Source organism: Nannobrachium achirus (genome assembly GCF_963921795.1).
Source record: "Nannobrachium achirus genome assembly, chromosome: 20".
Taxonomy (NCBI): domain Eukaryota; kingdom Metazoa; phylum Chordata; class Actinopteri; order Myctophiformes; family Myctophidae; genus Nannobrachium; species Nannobrachium achirus.
In genome coordinates, this window is record NC_137827.1 from 54,310,819 (window position 1) to 54,331,590 (window position 20,772).

The window sequence follows — 20,772 nt, forward strand, 5'->3', positions numbered from 1 at the left end:
CTTAGCTGAGAGAGAGATGAAGCAGGAACCCCCTAGCTGAGAGAGAGATGAAGCAGGGACCGCTTAGCTGAGAGAGAGATGAAGCAGGGACCCCTTAGCTGAGAGAGAGATGAAGCAGGAACCCCTCAGCTGAGAGAGAGAGATGAAGCAGGGACCCCTTAGCTGAGAGAGAGATGAAGCGGGGACCCCTTAGCTGAGAGAGAGGTGAAGCAGGAACCCCCTAGCTGAGAGAGAGGTGAAGCAGGGACCCCTTAGCTGAGAGAGCGATGAAGCAGGGACCCCTTAGCTGAGAGAGAGATGAAGCAGGGACCGCTTAGCTGAGAGAGATGAAGCAGGGACCGCTTAGCTGAGAGAGAGATGAAGCAGGGACCATTTAGCTGAGAGAGAGATGAAGCAGGGACCCCTTAGCTGAGAGGGAGATGAAGCAGGGACCCCTTAGCTGAGAGAGAGATGAAACAGGGACCCCTTAGCTGAGAGAGAGAGATGAAGCAGGGACCCCTTAGCTGAGAGAGAGATGAAACAGGGACCCCTTAGCTGAGAGAGAGAGATGAAGCAGGGACCCCTTAGCTGAGAGAGAGATGAAACAGGGACCCCTTAGCTGAGAGAGAGATGAAGCAGGGACCCCTTAGCTGAGAGAGAGATGAAGCAGGGACCCCTTAGCTGAGAGAGAGATGAAGCGGGGACCCCTTAGCTGAGAGAGAGATGAAGCGGGGACCCCTTAGCTGAGAGAGAGATGAAGCAGGGACCGCTTAGCTGAGAGAGAGATGAAGCAGGGACCCCTTAGCCGAGAGAGATGAAGCAGTGACCCCTTAGCTGAGAGAGAGATGAAGCAGGGACCCCTTAGCTGAGAGAGAGGTGAAGCAGGGACCCCTTAGCTGAGAGAGAGATGAAACAGGGACCCCTTAGCTGAGAGAGAGATGATGCAGGGACCCCTTAGCTGAGAGAGAGATGAAGCAGGGACCCGCAGCGCACTACAAAAAATGTTCAGTCATTCAATTAAACCCTCATATACTTAGACAACTTGTACTCGGTCTGCTTTGTTTCCCCCTGTAGTAGATATTATATTTATCATGATTGATTATGAGTGATGTTAGTAACAGTAGATTATGCCGTATCATACATTACAGATTACATGATGTACTGTAAGAGTCAAGATGTCTTTCCTAGGTCTGATCGATATGGTTTATGTTACAGCCTGTCCTTGCAATGTCAGTATAACTGAGGTTTGATTTCCTGTGCTTGGCCTGTGGTACTCCTATGTACACAATCACTTGTACGACTCATTGTATTAAACCACCACCACAACCAACACTTGCCTCTGACACTCCTTTACTTACGTCTTGTTGACAGAAACTTGAATTCCACCACACCCCCTACACCAAACCTCTACCTCAAACTGAAAATAGCAGATCTACAAGCTCACAGACGCGAATGTTCCCATGAGAGTAGTGACACTAGGGTGCAATGGTTATATATAAAAGAAAGAAAAAAAAGAAAACATGTCATCTCTCCTATGGTACCTGATTTACGTCCATGCTAAAGCCCTTATCCCTAAACTTCTCTGTCTTTTTTTTTTTTTAGACTTTTAGGGATAAGGAGTTTAGCATGGCCAAAAATAAAGCCTGCCTGTATGGTCCCCAAAGTGGGGAATAAACTCCCTGTCACACTCAGAACTACAGACTCACTCCCCCTTCCCTCAATGACCATACATGAAGCTAGATAGCATTTTTAGGTTTTAGAAAGGTTTTTGTACTGATTTAGGTGCATGGTTATTGTTTTTCTAGATTGATATTCCTATGCATTTGATGTATTGTTGTTGATGTACTGACATATTATCTTGCTTATTATAGTGATGTATAACCTGCTTATTATAAGTCGCTTTGGATTAAAAGTGTCTGCCTTATATCTCCTTATATCTCATGGTTGGCCCCTGGCTCAAATGCCCAATAAATAACAGACCTTGCCATGAAAAGGGTTGAAAACCTCTGTTCTGTGTACAGCGGTGACTCACTTGCGCGTGCGCTTCTGCACCCACTGGAGCAGCTTCTTGATGGCGCGGCCGTCGGAGGCGGGCGCGCGGCGGTCCTCCGAGCCTCCGGGGGTGCTGCAGAGGGAGGCGTCCGAGTCGGAGCTGGTGGGGATGGACGACAGGCTGGAGGAGGACGGGTACTGGCTCCGGATGTTCCCCGTCAGCTCCTTGATCTGAACACAGAGGGAGGGATCTAGATTTTAGACCCGGGCTTCCCAAAAGTGGGTGCTGTGGCACCCTAGGGTGCCGCAGTGATGCCAGTCCAGGGGTGCCGCAGAATAATCTGATAATATTTAGGATTCATCAATATCACTTCACTATGCTTAGTAAAACAGGCCTGATTTGCACTGTACTTGATGAGTTCTTTTTCCATCTACAGCTAACTCTCTTCACCAAATATAGCCGATCTACAAGCTCTGCTATTTTTGGTGAACCTTCCTCCCAGAATAGGCATGCTGGGGTTCAAGTCGTTAGAGGTCAAGTTTAAAGTTATTTTCAGTCAGTTCTGATGGAAACTGATTTTCTCTGTTACATAGTCTACTCTGTATCTCAGGTGGAAAGATGTGCATATTTACATCACGTAATAGGATATAAGATCCTAAAAAAATAACAGTAAGACTCCCTAATCGGGAGATAAGCGACCGTCAGGTCGCATGTAAAAATCGGCCTAATGGTGACGCTAAATGGGACAGATCCATGTTGATGACATGACTGTAGACACATGGAGGTTGTGGTTTGGCAGCCAAGGAGTGTGTGTGCAAAGTTTGGCATGGATAGGGGCAACGGTGACTGAGATATGAGAAGGGGAAAAGTGTGACCTGTGACATGTGACTGACGGAGATATGGTGGCGGAGATATGAGTAGGGCAAAAGTGTGACGTGACGTGACGGACAAACAGACAGACGGACTGAAGGACAGCTGGTGGAGGTTTTGAAGGGGAAAAAGTTATTTACAGGGGTGACCCGAGTCAAAAAAGTGAAAACCCCTGTGTTAGAACATAAATAAACGTGGGAAGAATTCTCATTCTACTCTCGGTCTGCCAGCGAAATGTGGAGGAAAACATGCCCTGACGCCATCCATTAAAGCAGTGGTTCACAAACCTTTTTTTAGCTCCAGACCCAAAAGAGAGATTAGACGTTTGCCCGGGACCCAAAAGAAAACACAATGTAGGAAACAAAAACCAAGGGCACCCATAACATTGTGTCTGCAACACACACAGTTTGGGAAAGAGTGCATTAAAGGACAACTAGGGTTCATATTTTAGATTGTAATTAGAGAAAAGAAAATATGAGCGTTTTTACTGCTTTCTATCGTTTTGGTGATTTTAATGATTTTGATTTCAGTGGGTGGGGGGGGGGGGGGGGGGGGGGGGGGGGGGGGGGCATGCATGCAAGTGGTTAAATATGTATTTTTAGACACAATAAGCCCATTCCCAAGATGCACCGCGATCTATCATGGTAGTAGAGTTACTGTAAATAGTAATAAAGAAATCGCTGGCTTATTGTGTCTAAAAATACATTTTAGACACTTGTACGCATGCCTCCACCCACTGAAATCAATCGCTATTTCCACTCTTTGGATGGAAATAGCCACTCTCTACCAAATCTTTTGCCAAAAAAATGCTGATCTACAAGCTCACAACGCGTTGCGCTAGCCAGAGGCGTAATTTGACCAATATCTAGGGTGTTGCAAGGAATGTAGTTTGTCCACGCGCGTGAAAAATGAAAAGTTTTTTATTTCAGTTTCGGGTGTTTATTCCCCACACAACAGTCTAACAAGGAGATGCAGATAGCTGTATAGTAAAAAAAATCACACTCGTGTGAACTGAGCGGTGGTGTGTGTGAGTGAGTGAGTGAGTGAGTGAGTGAGTGAGTGAGTGAGTGAGTGAGTGAGTGAGTGAGTGAGTGAGTGAGTGAGTGAGTGAGTGTGTGTGTGTGTGTGTGTGTGTGTGTGTGTGTGTGTGTGTGTGTGTGTGTGCAACAGCGCCCCTCCTTTAACATGTGTGGTCAGAAAAGGTTACTGCAGGAGTGCAGGCTACGGACACGGAGACAAACAGACAGACAAACAGACAAACAGACAGACAGACAGACCCACACACACGGCCACGTATAGGAGCGTTGTGACCACCGCTCAATAATATAAAAACTGTGTGTTTTGCTGCATGCCAAATAGTAATTAGTTACTATTTGGCATGCAGCAAAACACACAGTTTTTATATTATTTTTTAATACTCCCATAGGCTTAGTTCGACATTTGCCCTTTCATTATTGGTAACACAGTTGCAGCAAGAAATTTAGTACGAGAGATATTTGTTTAAGAAGTGCCAATAACAACAAATCATTTGATAATCTCTGCTATAATTTCTAAATGGCTACAAAACATTTTGTTTGATGCTGGACAATAATTATTTCAATAACAATAAGGGAATATCAGTGAATAGCCTAATACTTAAAATTGATATTTTTACATTCTAATCACCTTTTTATTTATTATTTTTCAAAATTTTGAAAAAATAACATAATTAATTTTCAAGCCTAATTGCGACCGTAGGTCGCACTTACTACAGAAAGCTCCACCAGGTGTCCGTGCGTCAGTCCGTCACACGTCACACGTCACACTTTTGCCCTGCTCATATCTCCGCAACCGTTGCCCCGATCCATGCCAGATTTTGCACACACACTCCTTACCTGCCAAACTAAAACCTCCAAGGACCCCCGGAGCTCCAGGGACCCCCAGGTCCCTGGGGGACCCCCAGATGTAAAAAATGTCCAAATGTGCAAAAATGACCAAATGACCACCCCAACGGGGCTGCTCACGGGGAATTCCCGGGGACCACCGACTCCTTGTGCTCCAGAACGGATGCAAAAGTGGTGGCGCCCCCAGTGGAGGACCCCCTGCCACTGCAGCGCATATAAAATGCCGTAACTTGGGCAAGGAGCGACCGGGAGAGCCGGGGCCGGTACCTATTCGTCCGCCTCGGCGGCGCGGAGACCCCACCCCTCATTTCTCACATGGCCCTCTTCTAGCGCCACCTTCAGGCCGATTTTTGAAAGCACATTTTTGGACACTGCTCCTCCAATTTTTGCCCTAAAATCACGCAAATTGCTACACAGTATGTCTACACTCATGTCATCAACATGGATCCGTCCACATTTTTTGGGGACACTGCTCCCTACTCTTTGTGTATACATGTGACCTACGGTCGCTTATCTCCCGATTAGGGAGTCTTACTGGTATAAGTAATCTTTGAGTATAGTTCGGATAATGCAGGTATGTACAGGTATATTCATAGCCAGACAACCAGAGATAGAGAGCAGACCACTTAACATTCCAATCAATCAACTCAATTGTCGCCACCTGGTCTCTGTGTGAAACCTAGAATCCAGTGAGCAGTTGGTTAATTCTTTAAAAAATCTTAACTTTTGACAGGAATGGGCTAGAGACTTACTTCTTTTTTTCTAAATGCTCAGAAATGGGTGCCAAGGCAACACCCTGGAGGCCCAAATGGCACTAGCTGATCTTGAAGCTCACAACGCGGTGCAGCGCGACGCATTGTGAGCCTGTAGATCTGCTACAAGCTGCGATGTTGGGGATATTTCGATTATGGCGATAATATCGTAAATTGCCATTTATTTGGTCACAATAATCGTGACTTGAAATGTTCATATCGTCCCCTCCATAGCTGACATTCTGTGTCTCTGAAACCAACGGTGAAGCTGTGCTGAAAAGTTCATCACAGTGTGAACTCTGTGAAATGACGAGCCATACAAGGTATCCAGATGTATTCTATTTTTTACTGAGAGTGCAGCACTCTGGTTCAACGCTGTTGTTTTTAAAAGCACTCTATAAATAAAGTGGATTGGATTGAATTACATAACTTTGTGGAGGGGGGGGGGGGGGGGGGGGGGGGGGTGAGGCAAGCATGGTTCCCGCGACATTGTCCTTGTTTGCCTTGTTTCACTATAGACCAGGGTTCCCCAATAGGGGGCTACTGTCTGGCCCCCACCAGCCCCAGTAATAATGGTGGTATAAGAGCAGCAACAACACTAGTATATCGTCGTTGTCGGGTGGAAACCTCGTATCTCCAAATGTGTACGTTCTTTCGCAAAGTAAAGCCCTGCTTCATCATTCAAGGCCGTCTCACAAAAGTAGTGAAAACAGCAGATCTACAAGCACACAACGCCTCGAGGCGTTGTGTGCTTGTAGATCGGCTGTTTTCACTAGTATAAATCATTTTTAAAATGATAAATACAAAACGAACTAAAGATTTTCACCCGACAACGACGATATCTGAACTGTCACTGGAGTAGTGGGAATGCCACCGTCTCCCCCTGCAATGCTGTGGCCCTCGGCTTGGTACCCTAAAAATGATTCGGCCCTTGGGGAAAACTAATTGGGGAACCCTGATCTATAGACAGTGATCTTGTCTATAGTGAGTACAGTGTTTGTTCAGTAACAGGAGTCTCCATGTCTCTCAAGCTCTTTATTAAACAGGAAATGCACTGTCAGGTCGGGATACCAATCTTATCCAATCAGAATAGAGAACTGAGTCAGGATACAGATTAAACAAGTGCAATTTAAAGTGATGACACAGATAAACGAGCGGAGACGATTGGAACCAGAACACTATAAAAAAATCGCACCCGTGCGAAGTGAGCGGTGCAAACTAATTCCTGCGCGAATCAGTGTTGATAGGCATGCATGGCATGATGGCAATATTGTTTTTGTTGTGTATGATGTCAGTCTAGAGGTCTGCTCAGACTATATAAGTCTTTATCGTCATTTCTCATCAGTTAGTTGACCAAGCTACGGATTGTAACTTGTAAGAGTGTCGTAGTGTAATGATAAGTGACCTTATTTACCTCCAGAGAGGCCTCCAGAGAGGCGAGAAGAGGCCAGAAGATGAATACTTTAGTTTTTCAAAGTCTGTTCATTTGTATTTTAAACTTGTATTAGCTGCCTATCATTTATAACCTGTAAGATTTTCCACAGTCTGTCTAAAAGTGTGGTTATTTTATCGCTTATAAGTGATATTCATCTAATACAATTTTGAAATTCTCGGTTAGCACCGCTCAATAATTTGAAGTTTTTACGCGGCCTAAACGCGTTATGACGTATTTTACGCGGCCTAAACGCGTTCTAAATCAGGGTTAACCAATCGGGTGCCTCTGTGACTATGACATCATGGACAGATCAACAGAATCGAAGTGTTTCATTGGTCTAGCGAACTCATGTCATCATCATTTGTGACATCATAGTTTTGGTAAAAAAGCGGTCTATAGGAGCGGTTAGCACCTCTCAAAAAACTAGACCAGGTCAACCTGGTTGTGCCAGACCCCCTGTCTGTCATCATCATTTATGACATCATGCCTTTTGTAGGCATGTCATCATCATGTCATCATCATATATACCCTTTATATAGAAAACCCGGACAGACAGACCGACATTTGCTTATGTAGGCCTACCCATTTCATGGGTCTGGCAAACACAATATGATAAACGAGTACTCTCTCCTGATTGGCTGAACATTTGTCACCTGCCTGAAAATATATTTTCTGCTTATTTAAGTGCTGGAGAGACACAGAGACTTCTGTTACATACACTCTATTGCAACGATTACTTTTTTTTAAATTTATTTTTATAATTTTTATCCCACGTTTTTTGCAACCCGTTTTCTCACCCAGTGCCAACTACCGAACCTGTAGTCCTGGTTTCCACTCTCCCCCTGCCACGCCAGGGGAATTGGGGAGCACCCGGCTGGCTAGGGGTAGGTAGTATAGAAACCAGGACTACTGCATGTTTTTGTGAGGGCATCTACCCTAGGAGACACGGGGAGAACATACAGAAACTCCACACAGAAAGGCCCTATCGCCAACCCCACCTAGGGTGTGGGTGCTGATGACGCGGAGGGAGGAAAACGCCCCCAGCGTCCCCCGGCGGGAATCTAACCGAAATCGAATCGAAATATTGCAACGATTACTATCAGAATATAGTGTTTTAACCAAAGAATATCACCTACGCTACGTTTAATGTTGTTATATTATCAATAAAATCTCAGTGTTTTGCCAATTCCTTGGGGGAGGGCCGGCTTGCAATACCCTCACGGCCCACCAGGGGCCCCCCCGGCCCCCAGGTAGGGTTCACCACGTTGTGACAGGAGCATATGGTCGTTGTTGAACGGAAAACATTATATGTCCACAACCTTCCTTTTTTTTTGGTTATTATTTCAAAAACAATTTAAAATAGTGATAATAGACGATCTACAAGCACACAACGCCTCGCACCGCGAGGCGTTGTGTGCTTGTAGATCGGCTATTTTCACTAGTCTTGTGCGACAGTCTTGCGTGACGAAGCAGGGCTTTACTATACGAAGAAACGTCCACGTTTGAAACTTGGAGATACAAGGTTTCTGCCCAGACAGTGACAATATAATGCAGCAGGAAAGCCCTCTAGCGGTACGGGGGGCGACAGCCTGAGTGAGCTGCCGAGTTAATGGCTTCCTCATGCTTCTCAGGCGCCTCGAGTGCAGCGTGGATTACATAAAGCAATCTGCTGCCTCTGCTATGTGACGATGACAACACACCACCACCCCAACCTTTTTCCACTCGCCGGCCGTGAATGGAAATGTGCAGAGGTAGTCCACGACCCGATCTCATTTCCGGGGTGGGGGGGGATGAAAACGAAAGCAGAAGGTGATAGGGGATAGGTGGGAGAGAAGAAGAGAGAGAGATAGATAGAGAGAGAGAGAGAGAGAGAGAGAGAGAGAGAGAGAGAGAGAGAGAGAGAGAGAGAGAGAGGTATGAACCTGGAAGAAGAGGATGATGTTCCAGATGAGTCCCAGCACGATGGAGGAGTTCCCGTCTGCCACGTCAGAGGCATCGATGCTCACCAGCTTCACCTGCGCGCGAGCACGCACACACACGCACACGCACAGCACGTGCACACACACCAAAAAATGGATGCAGCGGTTAATCGAAATGTATTGTTAAACTGATTCTATCGATTATTGAAACATAATTATATATGTGTGTGTATATATAGTCAGCAAAGCAGACAGATAAAATGCTTCTTTTTACTAATTAGCGGTGACATTAATTAACTGGCGTGGTGACACTTACGTTCCTCTCCTCCAGGAAGGACAGCACCTTGGCGATGTTGTTGAGTCTGAAGATGCGATGGGAGGACTTCTTGAAACCATGCAGCTGGAAGAGCATTCATAGGAGCATTAACACTTTTAATGCCACCCTATTTCAGTGTTTCTTCACAACCACAAGAAATCGCTGTCTACACGTCTATCCGTTCTGTCCAGTCTATGGCCTGGGTGACGCCAAAATCCACCATCACTACAATGATCCAAGCATGCGAACACAATTAGCAAATAGCACACGTCAACTACATTCGCATCAGGCGCTCCATGCACACGCTCCGTGCATGTGCTGATAGGAAGCAGTGCAGGTTGCCCAACACTGCTCAGATCTTTTCTCGGATTGAAGCTGCAACTTTTTTAGTCTTATCTTCTATGAGTTGGAGTGTGTGTGTGTGTGTGTGTGTGTGTGTGTGTGTGTGTGTGTGTGTGTGTGTGTGTGTGTGTATGTATTTGTGCACAAACTGACCAGTTTGCAGCCAGAGAGCTCCTCCAGCAAGGCCATGAGGATGCGTCCATCTTGGATGTCCCGGAAAAGGTCCTGGACCTCCATTGGAGGGTCACACTGAGAGAGAGAGAGAGAGAGAGAGAGAGAGAGAGAGAGAGAGAGAGAGAGATAGATACATATTTGTGTATTTTTAAATCAAAAGTCCATAAAAAGCCAGTCGTGATGACGACGCACCACCACCGATTTCTTGAATATAAAGGAATCTTGATTACATCCACCTGTTTGATTCCCATATCTGCACGTTCCTTCAAACACAGCTCATTTTAATTACTGGACTACTCCGTTTTGAATCTCATTCAAGATGCACACTGAAACGTGTATCTGAAAACATTACAGGTTAGAAATAAGCCACGAAGCAGCAGACATGCTTAGCTGGCCCTCTCTTCTCTCCCTTGTAAACACACACCACAGGTGCAGTGATTCAGACTGCAATGTCCCATAGCCTGAAGGGATGAGAGTCCAAGGGACCTTCTGACTGGTTGAGACCAGGTTGAGGTAAAGGACAACTTTGGTTTTTTTTTTACAACAAGGGTTCATATTTTATATTGTAATTAGAGGAAAGAAAAGATGAGTGTTCAAATGTTTTAATTTACTGCTTTGTATCATTTTACTGTTTTGATTTCAGTGGGTGGGGGCATGCGTACAAGTGGCTAAATATGTATTTTTTAGACACAATAAGCCAGTGATTTCTTTATTACTATTTACAGTAACACTACCATCCACTGGCTATACTGTAAGTCACATCTGCCCATGAAAGATTGCAGTGCATCTTGGGAATGGGCGTATTCTGTCTAAAAAATACTATTTAGCCACACACTGAAATCAACATCATTAAAATCGCTAAAACAATAGAAAGCAGTAAATGAAAACATTTTCACTCTCATCTTTTCTTTTCTGAAATTACAATCTAAAATATGAACCCTTGCTGTAAAAAAAGCAAAGTTGTCCTTTAACCTTGAAAACAAAATGACCAAAAAGGCCATTGCACTCAGACTTTAGATCCATGTGCTGAGTAAACGTGTCATAGTAGTTACACAGAGACATAATGCAGCGACATCACAAACCCACGGTGATCAATCTAACAACAATAATAATCTACTACAAGGGTCTTCAACAGGGGGTCCGGGACCCCTAGCGGGTCCTCAGAGTTACTACAGGGGGTCCTCCAAATCTTTGAGTGATAGAAACCTTTTTTCTCCTTTTTTATATGCATGCACTTGAACCCTAGAGTCCATATTCTGAGAACTTTAGCCAAAAATAGCAGATCTACAAGCTGCGAGGCGTTGTGAGCTTGTAGATCGGCTATTTTCGGCAAGTGAAAGGTCAAGTTTATTAAGTATTGACGGCTCAAGTGGTTAAATATCTGAAAACTCAAATTGACATGAATCCAAAATGCGCTGATAATTGTGCTGTCAACTATATGGAATCTATGAACAGGTTGTGGGGGGTCCCTGCTTCATCTCTCTCTCAACTAGAGAGGTCCTTGGCCTGAAAACGTTGAAGGCCCCTGATCTACCGGTACTATCTATTTTCAAGACATATCACGTGCCGAAATCCCCATTCCAAATCAAACCCCATCATATTATATTTATGTACAGCCATTTGACTGTATATTCCTATGTCATAAAAAGTCATAAACCCAGGTCAGATTCTCTCAACACTCTCCGGTGAGTCACTATATAGCTTGCGTTGGAAGACGTGCGAGAGACCACTTGAGGTTTATATTCTGGGTACGTTCTGAAATGAAGAATGTTTATAACAGATGATATGGATCTGGGAGTTTCTTCCTGTAATAAATCCAGCTGACAAGACCCCCCCCCCCCCCCCAAGCTCCGATCCTGCCAACAAAGGTAAGTAGTATGCAGTGGTGTAAAGTAACCAAGTGCATTTACTGAAGTACTGTACTTCTTAAGAGTACAACTGTGAGGTTACTTTACTGGAGTATTTCCAATAACTCCACTACACCTCGGATCCAAATATTACTTTAGTTACTAGTTACTTTGTAGGTTTGGATAATTATTGCAAAACATACGTTACCCACTTGTCTTCAGCCCTGCATACATTTCGGGGTGAGCAACGGACTGACCTCATGCTTCCTTCTATGCATGAGGAGTCCAAGTTGCTTCTTTTCATCTGACAGGGGGGAGTTTCCCCGGTTGGACGTAGCACGTGGAAGGAACACGTTATTCCAACCAGTTCCTTTACCCTCCATCTCATTATAGAGACCAAGATTACTGCATGTTTTTTGTGAGGCTACCTATACCCAAGGAGAATGAACATGCAAACTCCACAAAGAAAGGGACTCGAGAAAGACCCTTTTGCCAATCCCACCTATGGTGTGGGCACTGATGACACGGAGGAGAGAACACGCTACCCAGCGCCCACAGCGTCCCCGGCGTACTTTTACTTTCAACAGAGTATTTCTACATAGCAGCATTGATACGTTTACTTAAGTACAACATGTGAGTACGTTTCTCCACCACTGCCTTCCTCTCCCAACAAAGCAAACAAAGGTAAGTAGTAAGACTATCCTCTCATTACACTGCAGACTATACAGGAGAGGCTATTTTGAGAAGGGTGGAGGTAAACACTACTGTACTCCTCTTTCATTCCTCTTACTTTGACCTGTTTGGGAAATTTAAGGGTTCTGTTGGTGAAAACGTACTCTCTACGTAACTGCAGTGGTGGAAATGGTAAAGAAAAAAAGAAAAAAAGTAAAAGTAGCTACTACTGCAATGTAGAAATAACTCGATTTACTAGCTCAATTGCTACAAGTAAAAGTCTGTTCATGTACTTGAATGAACGCACAACAGCACTGGCATCAAACTGTACTTAAAAGTACCGACATTTAAAATAGTTGTTAATGCAAGAATGTCTCGTTGCACAAGTTATCATATTGAAAAAAGGGGGGGGGAAAATAAAGAGAAACACTTTTGAAAACAGCAGACCTACAAGCACCTAACACTTCACAATCACATTCTTCTTCTAGAACTAGAACATTCATCTACTTTGATTTCTGGTAGTATTTTATTCCTAATCCCTGTGTGTGTGTGTGTGTGTGTGTGTGTGTGTGCGTGCGTGCGTGCGTGCGTGCGTGCGTGCGTGCGTGCATGCGTGCATGCATGCATGCGTGCACGTGCGTTTTTGTTTTACTCCCATATAGCTGTATCTCTTTATCAGTGTGTCCTGATGTGTGTCATAACTGCGGCACGGCCATAAAAACACAGAATTCCCCCTTGTGAGATCAATGCAGGTCTACAGTATCTCTCCATCTATGAAGTCATGTGCCCACAGCGAGGCGGTGGCAGGAGCAAGACTGGAGCAAGACTGGGGCGTCACAAGGGGGAAAAAGTGGGACTGAGTTACTAGGGGCCCAAGGTGGAGGGGGGGGGGGGGGCCTTCATTATTTTATACTTTAGCTATTGAAAAAATATCAGATATACAAGCTCACAGCACGGCACCGAGTGCCGCGCTGCAAGCTTGTAGATCTGCTGTAGGTCCTTCACATGAAAAAATGTGTGCACCACTGACATAGAAACATAGCTTTTTCCCAAAAAAAATAAAGCAGCGCGGCACTCTGTGCCACGCTGTGAGCTTGTATATCTGCAATTTTTCAATGGCTAAAATACAAAATAATGCATAATAATGCGTTCCCAGTCTAAATGGTTTAAACCCTCTCTCCCTATGAAGAACATTCATGGGGGGCCCGCAGTGAATCCTTGTACCCAGGGCCCAGAATTTGGACACCCCTGACTGGAACTTTCTGAGACGGCAGTTCAAGACAAACGTGTGATTGTGGGCTTTGATTGGGTCAGGGACTTGACGGCGCGCCAAACGGTGAGCAACAGAAGAGAGGCTCATTGTGTGCGTTGTGACAAAACAAAACGTGCTTTGATCACGTTGGCGCATCATCGTCATCGACATCATCATCATCACTGCTGCAATCCCCGGGACAAGTCCAGAGATGGGATGGGATGGGATAGGAGGGGAGGACCGGGCCGGGGGTGACCGAGATAAGGCAGTAAGTATAGCCTGCGGACCGAAACCTATTAAAGAGGTTATACATAGGGCGAGCCCCCTATGCAAACAATGGAGTAACAGCGCAAACAGCGGCGCTATCGTTTTAGTGTGAGAACTCACAAAATGAGATAACACATGGGTGTGTGTGTGCGCGCATGTGTACGCATATGTGAGTGTGTGTGTGTGTGTGTGTGTGTGTGTGTGTGTGTGTGTGTGTGTGTGTGTGTGTGTGTGTGTGTGTGTGTGTGTGTGTAAAGAGACCCATAAAAACGTGTCAATGACCCACAAATGGGTCCCGACCCACTGTTTGGGAAGCGGTGCTGTAGTGCAGTGGTTCTCAACCTATGGGTTGAGAGAGACCCCCAGGGGGGTCCCCAAATTATTTTTGGGGGTCCCCAGGTGATTAACTTAATGTGCAATGTTTTTTTCTCAATCAACAGTAAACAAACTAACATAAAGTTTAAGTGTATAGAGGGTATCTGCACATTTCTAAAGTGACAATTTAAGGACATTTTAATACCTCTAAAATGAGAAATTAAATGTTGGCAAAATTGTCAACTATTAGAGGCAGAAATTGCCTCACGTTGCGAGGCGTTGTGAGCATGTAGATCTGCTATTTTCACAATAGAACCGTGTTATACAAAATGTAATGCCTCAACTCTTAGTGTTCATCAGGGTGCGGGGTCCCCAGTTAAAATATGGTTATTTAGGGGGTCGCAGCTTGAAAAGGTTGAGAACCACTGCTGTAGCGGGTAGATAGCACACTGACCTGGTCTGGTCTGTGTTTCTATTGATTGAAGAATTGATTGATTGAAGAATTTATCAGAAGTTTGCAATAGAAAAAAGTACAGTTTCACGACAGTACAAATTCTGGTACAAGGTCAACTATAAGGAGATCCTAGAAAGCCGAGGCTTATTTCCACAGGAACCACACTTTAAGTATCTCATATAACAATGAAAGACAGACGGGGGGAGCATGGGGGCTTAGTCTATTTACAAGTCACGGGTGGCAGCCGTCTGAAGGTGACTTTTCATGCCGATTTTGAAGGAGGCTAGGGATTTGCTCTCCTTTAAGGCTTGTGGGAGGGCGTTCCACATGTTGATGGTGAAGCAGGAGAACGAGGCCCATTGCAAGATGCTGTACTCTGTCAGCTACTTTGAGCCACATAAGGAAACTGACCAGTTCCAGCACCAAGAGACAGATACCATCTCCCCCCACAGTTCTCTTCAGATTTGCGTTTTAAGACCTGATGAATCTTTAATGCCATGCTCGAGTCCTGCTGCACAGCGCGCATCTATAATTCAGTAGCTACAGGGAGGATGAGAGGGACTATACACTGTGGTTCCTATACATTATTGTGGCTGTCGTAAAAAAAAGAAAACCTTGTATCTCCATGTTTCATGCTTTTCCTCTCCAAATTAAATGTCTTACTTTGTTGTATGTACACACAGTGTCGCCCAAAAGGAGCTTTGTACTCCCGCGATGAGCTCACGAGCGTGTTTGCTGGCAATTCTTTGGCTATTTTAGAACATTTATTTTAAAGTGAAAGTGGTCAAATTTGTCTGTGGGGTTTATTGTAAATACTCAAACAATGCAAGGTGTTGACCCATTAAAACCAGGAAAGTGTCCCGTGGTCATTTTAGATTTTAGCTTTGTTTAAAAATTTAGCAGACTTACAAGCGCACAGTGAGGTTTCCTGACGGCGGTACGCTGCCATGCTGCAGGGTGTCTGTGCTGTTACCGTGGCCTTTGTAACAGACACAACACGCTTGCGTTGCGAGGCGTTGTGAGCATGTGGATCTGCTATTTTCACAATAGAACCGTGTTATACACAATGTAATGCCTCAACTCTTAGTGCTCGTCACGGCCTGAAAAAGTTGAGAACCGCTGTTTTAAGTGCACATTTTCAAAATGTCACAGGACAGCATTTCGTTGATTGTAATGATTTAATAAAAAAAAAAAATATATATATATATATATATATTTTTTTTTTAATACATTAATTGAATCTGTATCTGTTAAGTATTGATTGCATAAACATATCGACTCGCGCCCTTTGCGCTCTCTGTAGATCGGCTTATTTTGGCCATAACTTTTTTAAAGGGGGCCTGTGACCTAAAGGGTTACTGTCACTTTAAGAATCATCTTAAAAAACAAGTTAATATTTTTATGATGTCATTGTGGGGATGCACAATTATAAGCCAATCAAATGAATTGTCCGATTAGCCTGACTGTATGACTACTTGATGTCCTGGTCAGCTGTTGTTGGGCAGATTACACCGAGACAGTTTCAGACTGTTTCAGGATGCACACTGGAGAGAGACCACATGAACTACTGTATCATACTATTATAAGTCCGGGGCTGACAGTGGACCTTTAAAGAAAGACGTGTGCTTATATGATGCTGGAAGCTGTTCAATTTCTATAAATCATCCCTTCAGTTCATCCTCCCAGCGCTAATGTCGACACCAACCTTCTCCAGGTGAAGGTTGATCCATCGGGTGAAGGTCCTCTTCTGTACGTTCTCCCGTTCAACTGAGAGAGAGAGAGAGAGAGAGAGAGAGAGAGAGAGAGAGAGAGAGAGAGAGAGAGAGAGAGAGACAGACAGACATAAGCAGTGAGTTACAGATGTGCATCCAGGGGTTAGGGGCAGGGGTGTCACACCAAATTCTGGGCCCTGGGTACAAGGATTCACTAAGGGCCCCCCATGAATGTTCTTCATAGGTGGAAGGGGTTTAACCCATTTAGACTGGGAACACATTATTGCGTATTATTGTGTGCTTTAACTATTGAAAAATAGCGGATATACAAGCTCACAGGGTGGCACCGACTGCCGCGCTGCGAGCTTGTAGATCTGCTATTTTTGAAAAATCTTTGAATGTTTCAAATCCTTCAAAAGGTTTTATGAAAAACCTATGTTTCTATGTCAGTGGTGCTCAAACTTGTGAAGGATATGTATTTGGCCACGGACCCTCATATCAAAATATTTAGCCTAGTTCCAAGGACCCCCCAGAAGAAAAGTTTAAGTTACAAATATTTGCTTAGAAAATACATAAACATTTTCACGACTTTTAAAAAATAGCAGATCTACAAGCTCGCAGTGCCGCACTGTGAGCTTGTATTGTATATCTGCTATTTTGCAATAGCTAAAGTATCAAATAATTAAGGCCCCCTCCACCTTGGGCCCTAGTAACTCAGTCCCACTTATCCCCCCCTGGTTAGAGGACATGAGTTGTGAGTGGTCACAGACACACCATCCATTCTCCACCAGGCCATGAATCACCTGCTGCCCAAGGCAATACTGTATAGCATGTCACCCAGCGCGCCATAGCGGGGTCCAGGCACGTGCACAGAATGTTAGAGAGGCAGGGGCTGACATTTCTAAAAGTGTCTTTTGGTGAAAATATCGAAAATAGCCGACCTCCAAGCTCACAACGCGTCACAAGCGCTGAGCTTGGAGGGCGGCTATTTTCAGTGCGTGATACCACACTGAACTAAGCATAAAAAAGTCAATGCTGGAGATGTAGCGTAAAGGGCAATTCTGTCAACATAAGATGCTGCATTCAAGTTCAGGAGAGTTTGGAGGCAATTCCTTTGAATGCTGCCTTCAGGTATGGCATGGAAAGAGGACATTTCTTTCACCATAGTAAAAACTGCATACATAGTCTGGAGAGGGCACTTTTTACAGACGGATAAAAGGGAAGGGGCTCGGGCCCCCTTTGATGTCTATGTGTGCACGTGACTGGTGGGATCCACTGGGTATGCAGGGAGTTGCTGTGCGCACACGCGCGCACACACACACACACACACACACACACACACACACACACACACACACACACACACACACACACACACACACACACACACACACACACACACACACACACACACACACACACACACACACACACACACACACACACACACACAGCAAATAGCAGACCTACAAGCTCACAAGTGTGGCTTCGCAATGCATTGTGAGCTTGTAGATCGGCCATTTTCAACCCAAAAGAGAAGTGGTCGGTCGGTGTTGATCTGGGTGGGGGAATGCGAAAAGATATATCACTTGTCTTTTTGAGGCAAATATTGTACTTTTACTCCGCTAGTATTATTTGAAAACTTGAGTTACTTGTTACTTTGTAGATTTTGATTATTATTACAAAGCATACATTAACAACTTCAGCCCTTTATAAGTAAAACTTTCTACCATTTGTAAATAGCCCATCTACAAGCGATCTGCCCATCACAAAGTAGATCTGCTATTTAAAGCTGAATTTTCTACTTTCCAATGTTGATACCAATAATTTTGCACTTTAAGTAAAAAAAGGAAAATATTCCAGACTTTTACATGTGACAGAGTATTTCTACACTGCAGTATTGATACTTTTACTCAAGTAAAGTATGTTGGGAGCACCAATGCTCCCAGGAGACGTGTGATCCTCAGTCATAGAGCGGTGGCATCTGGACCTGACACATGTTGTTGTGTAAGACTCCCCGCTGAAGCAGCTCATTAACGGAACCACGCACGAACGCACACACGCACGCATACACCATCATCCTCCCCTGCATGGATCCAAGCCTGCTTGAACTGTACATTATGTCCCCTATACCTACCGCTGTTAAAGGAGAATTCGGGACTAGCCGTTTTATTACCTTAAGAGAACCACGCACGCCTGCACGCACGCACACACGCACGCACACACCATCATCCTCCCCTGCATGGATCCAAGCCTGCTTGAACATTATGTCCTCTATACCTACCGCTGTTAAAGGAGAATTCAGGACTAGCTGTTTCATTACCTTAATCTGATGTTAACACACTTTAGTGCCGAAAGCGGAGATCTCCGCTTTGTCAAAATGTGCGCGTCTCTGTGCGGAGCTCTGAGATCTCTGCTTTGATATCTTTTCAATGTGCCGTTCGCTACTGTACAGAACATGTAGGTGAAGGTCTTCGCATGTACAAAAAAATAATAAAACAATAAATGGGTCAAAATGTCTGTAATACAGGGACATATATATATAATGAAATGGGATATTTAAAGGAAATGTAACATGTTTTTTACTCAATACAGTATATAAAAAAGCAGGGGTGCTACATCACGAAAAAACACAAAAAGTAAGAATACAGAGATAAGAAGTTTCTGCTATATTGATATTGAAGTCATGTCGCCCAACACCTAAGTTGGATTGGTATTCCAGACGGTTCTGGCTGAGCCTCTTAATGTGTGAATCACAGATGGAGGGGAGAGACAGTGAGATGGATGATGATAGATGGAAGAGAGAGAGAGGATATACAATGATGACAAGACAAGGAGGTGTCTAGACAAAGGGGGGTGTGGAGATTCAAATCAAGTATAAATAGCACTTTCAAAGTCCAATTCATGCTTAATTGTCAGTCACACAAAGAAATTACAGACCTATATGTTCATAACATGTCGGGGATATGCCTTTGACGGCTATTTTCGAAAATTGACCAATTTTGAACAACTTTAGTACCTTTACTTTTGTATGTACTTTGTAAAGTAAGTAGAATTTGATGACAATACTTTTGTACTTTCACTAGTAATTTTATTAGTAATAGTAATTCGACTATTTTGAATACAAGACAAGTACTTTACTTGTAACAGGAGTAAGCAGGGATTGAACCTGGGGCTCCCACTCCAAGACCAACTATTTTTTACAAGGCTCCCTCAATTGTATCACGATATATACGATACCTCTGAAAAGGCATATCGTGGAGACATAGTATTGTGGAGACATTGTATCGTCTCAACGGTAATTATCACCATATCGCCCACCCCTAAGACCAACACAAACCTGTTGTGCCAATATGGCTGAGCCCGATTGGCAGGGCTGTTGTGAGCTGGGGGTCTTGGCTATACTAACTATGGGGGCTACATATAAGCAACGCATCTGAGTTACAATAGTTGCAGTTGTTTCCCCACCTACAGTATGTTCATATGGCAGAAACCTTGTCTTGCCCCCTCACCTCCTCAAAAACAGCCAACCAACGGTAAGGAGGCGTTGAATCATGCATTACAGTACAGCGTGTCTGTCCAAAGCAGCTTGGCCCAAGACGACACCACATTAAATCACAGAGTTAACAAAGCAGCACATTCATTCAGGAAATACAGCAAAGGTGTCTCCGAATAGTACGTCCGCAGGCTGTGACCTAATCTTTCATAAAAAGCGTCAAACACTCTGCAGTCACCGTCATAACTCTTTGTAAGACAACGCGCGGCCAGCGGTGGGAGTCACAATCTGGCTGAAAGAAGCCGGTTTTAACGAAAACCAGAGCTCCGCTTTGGATTAGAAACCTGGAAAATGACATCAACGGACGTCAAACACCATTATGTTTAATGGGTACACTAGGCTTATATTTGAACCGCTCACCGGTAAGCCCTGTTGTATACAGTTGCTGTATGATGGCAACATGGTGTAAGCGTGAAAATAGCCGAGCTACAAGCTCACAGCGAGACGCAATGCAATGTGTTGTGAGCTTGTAGATCAGCTATTTTTTTTATTTTCTACTTTTTTTTTTACTTATAATGACATGCCCAATACAAGGACGCAAGATGGAAAGTGAACATTGAAGTTGAAAGTCGGTTAAATCGACTTAATTTATAAGCCTTGCTTCTTTTCTGACTCAACTAATGAGACACACAACGGGTATTGTCTGTCTGTTACAGAAAGGCTACATCTTTGTTCAAAAACAAGGGTGGCAGAAATGAGAGTAACATTTAAGGGAACACAGTGTTTCTCAAGCAAAATAAAAATCCACTTGTAATCCCTGTTGTATCCCTGTAGTATTATCAATGTTAATTTGTGATAATACATTCTCTGCCAGAAGCAACATGAAGGGACGACTCCTAATTATAATTATGTGTGTTTAATTCTGAGTTTCGCTGGACTGGAACTGCACTGCTAGCGCTGCATGCTGTGTGGTCAAGCTGTATTTAGGCCTGTCAGAATTATTACATAATCGTCTAATCACAATTATTTGACATAATCGCAATTATTTTGTCATAATCGTCATAATCGTATTCATGTTGAAAAATGTTCATATA

At 44.1% G+C, this 20,772-nt stretch overlaps 1 protein-coding gene across 1 annotated transcript in view; it reads right to left on the minus strand.

The window, feature by feature from the left end:
* The window catches only part of clmna (calmin a), a 41,003-nt gene extending 24,765 nt beyond the window's left edge, over positions 1 to 16,238 (minus strand). The window contains exons 1-5 of the mRNA XM_080750334.1: positions 16,176 to 16,238; positions 9,643 to 9,738; positions 9,148 to 9,231; positions 8,835 to 8,927; positions 2,012 to 2,202 (exon numbers count right to left, since the gene is read on the minus strand). Of these exons, the coding sequence (XP_080606460.1) occupies positions 2,012 to 2,202; positions 8,835 to 8,927; positions 9,148 to 9,231; positions 9,643 to 9,726 (452 nt within the window). The 5' untranslated portion in view covers positions 9,727 to 9,738; positions 16,176 to 16,238. The remainder of the gene's footprint in view (positions 1 to 2,011; positions 2,203 to 8,834; positions 8,928 to 9,147; positions 9,232 to 9,642; positions 9,739 to 16,175) is intronic.
* Between the last annotated feature and the right edge of the window lie 4,534 nt (positions 16,239 to 20,772).